This window comes from Argentina silus (genome assembly GCF_951799395.1).
Source record: "Argentina silus genome assembly, chromosome: 17".
Taxonomy (NCBI): Eukaryota; Metazoa; Chordata; class Actinopteri; order Argentiniformes; family Argentinidae; genus Argentina; species Argentina silus.
In genome coordinates this window covers 12,297,740-12,302,739 of record NC_139671.1, presented here as the reverse complement: position 1 = coordinate 12,302,739, position 5,000 = coordinate 12,297,740, and the positions used below count along the sequence as shown (strand labels likewise).

At 48.4% G+C, this 5,000-nt stretch overlaps 1 protein-coding gene across 1 annotated transcript in view; it reads right to left on the bottom strand.

Moving 5' to 3' along the window:
- Window positions 1-5,000, bottom strand: part of evlb (Enah/Vasp-like b) — a gene marked incomplete at both ends in the record, with an annotated part of 28,120 nt that overhangs the window by 7,211 nt on the left and 15,909 nt on the right. The window contains 2 exons of the mRNA XM_083688434.1: window positions 4,086-4,263; window positions 4,439-4,607. Coding sequence (XP_083544560.1) covers window positions 4,086-4,263; window positions 4,439-4,607 — 347 coding nt within the window. The remainder of the gene's footprint in view (window positions 1-4,085; window positions 4,264-4,438; window positions 4,608-5,000) is intronic.

Genomic DNA, 5,000 nt, shown 5'->3' with positions numbered 1-5,000 from the left:
ACAGAGGAAATGCCAGCAAAGCTCTCCTGAGAGAGTGACGGTGCTCTGTGCACTTCCTTTAACATCTGTTCTGGGGTCAGACAGTTCAGAGACAGACCTGAGGAAGGTAAAACATCAGAGTGAGAGCAGAGAGCAGATTTGGCTGAAGAATCTATGTCTCTTGGAGAGGCATGGACAGTATTGTGCCATTCACACACCTCTTGGGTAAAGAGAGTAGGCCACAGGTATATGGACACGGTACATCTCACAAACTGTTAGTTGTAACTGCTAGTGGTCCAGGGTAAATTCAGTTAACACAATGGTGTGTGACCAATCACTGGATATGAAGGACATAGGAGATAAGGGATGACTCATTCCGCTTCTCTCTCCACTGAGATCCTGTAGGGAGTGGAGTCAATGGACGTAGTGGGATATGGTGATATTGAAACCTAACAGGAAGTGGAACTTTGGCTCCCTTAAGATATCTTCTGTTATCTATAACCCTACTCTAGTTCACTACTCTGCCCTGTCACGATTAGGCCTACGATTACATGTACGATATCCTCTGTTCTTCATGACTCTCGGAAGTGAGATAGAAACCGTTGACTCCTTGTAGAAGATGGTAATGGCTGCCATTGGTCGAGTTACATTTTCAAAATAACGAACAACAACAAAAGAGCCTGGCTCACGCTCCCCTGGCCAGACAGAGGCACCACAGTGCTAGCTTATTAATTAATAATGAACACACACACACACACACACACACACACACACACACACACACACACACACACACACACACACACACACACACACACACAAACACACATGTGTACGGCCTATGAACCTCAACACACTAACACAAGTAGTGAAACAGAATAGACATTAAATGAATATACACAATGATGATGCCAACGGTGCTGTGTTAGGGACAGGAAGGGACAGACAGACAGAGAGGACACATCAGGAAATACAGACTACAGAACATAACAAGATCCCTCATATCCACAACAACCTCACACAACCTCACACAAACACAATTCTCTTACGAATACAACAACAATGCTACAGCAACCCACACCGACACCAAACACATCAACTGCGTCCACCACCGCTGGACATGACAGTAAACACTGTTGGTCACAGCAACTTCGCAGTAGATCAAACAACTGCTTATACAACTGCCATAACAAAGACATACCAATATCAACAACACACACACACGCACGCACGCACACACACACACACACACACACACACACACACACACACACACACACACACACACACACACACACACACACACACACACACACACACACACACACACACACACACACACACTAGAGCGGTCGAGCAGCAGTACCTACAGGACATGTTGCAGAGGAAGAATCGGCTGGGGCAGAAACAGAAGCACTGACAGACCCACTCTCTGCTGACCATCTCTCACCCTGGGCCACCCTTCCTCCTCCTCTTCCTCCTCCTCCTCCTCCTCCTTCACCTCCTCCCTCTCCTCTCTGCATCTCACTCACCTGTCCCGGGTACCTCCCCCCAGCCCCCCACCCCCCACTCCCCAGCCCTACTGCCTCCCTCCTCCTCTTCGAGGCTCGAGTGTCATCCCCACGTAATCCACACCTCTATAGAGCAGCAGGAGAGCGAGGCCTGGCTGGTTAATCTTTAACAAGGTCTTCCGTCTTCCAGAAGTCTGATGGGAAAGACTGGTGTCCTGCACCAAGCCTCCAGACCACCAGAGGGAGTAATCACTGCTCAGTAAGGCGTATGGTGTGGAGGTAGAGGTGCTCTGAGCCCGCTTATTATGTGGCTTGACTCACCTAACACACACACACACACACACACACACACACACACACACACACACACACACACACACACACACACACACACACACACACACACACACTCACACAGCAAAGGAGATAACTTAACCCTGGCATCTGCTGAACACAAACACAAGCAAATGCTGTTCATTAGATCTATGGTGGCATCACTGCAGGCAGTGTATGTGTGTGTGTGTGTGTGTATGTGTGTGTGTGTGTGTGTGTGTGCATGTGTGTGTGTGTGTGCGCGTGCGAGTGGTGACAGAGCCCAGAGGAGCGGCGAGGGTGAGGTGGAGCAGTCGCCTCCCTGTTCTGTACTGTGCTATGCACCTGCTGTCACTGGAGCCTCATTGTTGGCTGGCCGGGCTGTGCAGTGTTATTAAGATGAAAAGAGCAGCTCTCTAACACGGCGCCCAGGGGAGCACTCCTCAGTGACTCATGTTAATTAAGAGACCAGGCTGGAGGGGGAAAACACACTGCCAGCCAGAGTAATGACTGGGAACAGAAGAGAGGAGGCTCTCTCATCTCCCTCACTCCCTCATTCTCATTCTCTCCCTGTCTCTCTCCCATCCCCTCCCCCCCCTATCGCTCTCTGGAGATTATGACGTGATATGACTGTGACTGTGACTGTGACTGTGCCTGTGCGTGTGTGTGTGTGTGTGTGTGTGTGTGTGTGTGTGTGTGTGTGTGTGTGTGCGTGTGTGTGTGTGTGTGCGTGTGCCTGTTTATTAATGTGTGTATCAAGACTATATGGGTGAATCTGGGGTCACAGGACACGCAAAGGTCCATAATGTTCAGTCAATGTGATTTGATAAGCTTAGCCTGACGTAGCCTCATAAAGCTAAACATTAGCAAAACAACTGCCTATAGATAATTGGAGTGCCCTGATTACCTCCAGTAGAAGTAATTCAAACCTTAATTATCTATACATAGCTGTGCTGTTTCTATGCCACAGATTTGCTAATGTCAATGGCTCCCTCCAGCTCTTTGATCTCCTGGCGCTGCCATTGTTTACATGTTTACAATCTGTGATATGTATTTACTGAGCTGAAGCAATTTAAAGAGATGCTACAGGATTTTGGTATATTTTCTGCCACTAGTTCTAAAACGGGCACTCACGAGCCAAACAGAAAATAAAATAGTCCCCGAAATAGAAAGAGATTGACCTGAGGAATGACCTGATTGGAGAGCGAGGGGCACACCTCCCTCTACCATGAGGAAAAGCTTATTTAGCTATAGTTGAACTCAAACGAAGGACCGTGTCATCTAATGACATTAACATGATATCATGAACCACACATTGTCAACACATAAGCCCAAATTTGATGGAAAGAATTAGCGACGAAAATCCTGTAGCATCTCTTTAAAACAAAGTCCTATAAAAGGAAAATAAAGGGAACATGGACTTGAGCTCAGCGTCCCATAGAGAGCAGCGAGTGCGCCGGCTGTGGGCTGCCTGTGAGGACACACCCCAGGGGAAGGGCAGGTGTCTAAATGAGAACCGACAGATAACCCAGCACTCTGATTCATTTTTAGAAAAACACTACCTTTAAAAAAACGTCGGTTTCCATCTTTTCTGTCAAAGCACAACACAGGACTCCTTTTACCCATCTTGTCGTAATGAATTGGATTTGAATAAACCAGGGCTTTTTTTTTTCTGTCATGTTGGCGAGGTTACAATCTGTCTATTGCTCCCTCTGCCATCCCTATCAGACGTTAAGACCTCTAAATACCTCTTCATCCCCTCCAGGAGGTCAATCACATAAGGACTCAAGTTGAGTGAGTCCCTATGGTGCAGTCAGTGTGAGGGGGACCAGTGTGTCCTGACACCCACAGGGCTAAGAGGAGCCTGTGTGTGTGTGTGTGTGTGTGTGTGTGTGTGTGTGTGTGTGTGTGTGTGTGTGTGTGTGTGTGTGTGTGTGTGTGTGTTTGTGTGTGAGCAAAACTGCTTCATTAGTGGTGTTAATCCTCTCTCTGGTGACCTGTGATGGCTGCATCCGTCTGTCACTCTCAGACCAGGATTTATCTCATTAACATATTACCATATGGGCATTTGAAAACCGTACACATCGTCCAACTGCAAGCTGTCTAATTTTAAATTTAGACATAGTGACATACTACAGAGCTGAAAATCTGTTGAATGATCAGCGTCAACTGAAATCTCTCTGACGTTCATACACACACACGCACACACACACACGCACACACACACACACACACACACAAACACACAAACAGACACACGCACGCACGCATGCAGACACTGACCTCCGTCCTGGGTGCTGAGCACATTGAGGGCGAAGAGCATGGCGTTGGAGAAGGTGGTGGCCTCCTCCTTGCTGGCGAAGTTGAGGCCGTACACCTGCCTGGCATCACGCCACTGGTGGAAGGTGGGCGTGGCTTGGTTGTACTTCAGACCCTTCACTATGGAGTAGTTGATCACCACCTGATAGGATGAGAGGGGGGAGGGGGGGGGGGGGGGGGAGGAGAAGAGAGAGAGATGACGGGATGGAGAGGTTAGAGAATAGTCAAACTTGTGCACCGAAGCACTGATTACACCATCCTTCCATGTCCTCCCTACGTTTTCATTTCTCCAGGGGGTGGAAATAAAAGTGTAGTACCTGCTGGTCCTGCAGTTTGACCCCCACCACGCGGAAGGTGTTGTTGACAGTGTTGTGGTAGATGTTGATGCGGCTGAAGCCCTGCTGGCCGGGCTTGATGGGCACCCACTTCTTACTGGTGTCGTCATACACCATCACAGAGGCCCGAGCCTGGCAGATGCTCTGCTCACTGCAGGAGGGAGAGAGAAACACTGTCCGTCAGTCTGGAACTGGAACTGTCAATAACAATAAGCACAGTCACTCCTTGTCTCCGCACACCGTGCCTGCTAGCTATGTGTGTGTGAGGGAGTGTGTGGTAAGCACTCGGGCACAACATGGCCACCGTTTGGTGGTAGTCAGGTGTAGGGGAGGCTGGGATGCCGTAAAGCTCTGAGACATAGTGGGAGGTATTATATGTAGGCATGGTTCACAACTCATCAATCAACGAATAAGTCGGACCATCGTTTTGTTTTGGATAGAAATATGTACAGAGCCTAAACAGACAAAGAATGCTGGGACAGGATCCATTAAGAATGACTTATTCATGCTCTAGATCACATGATAAATGGAAAAAACACGATTG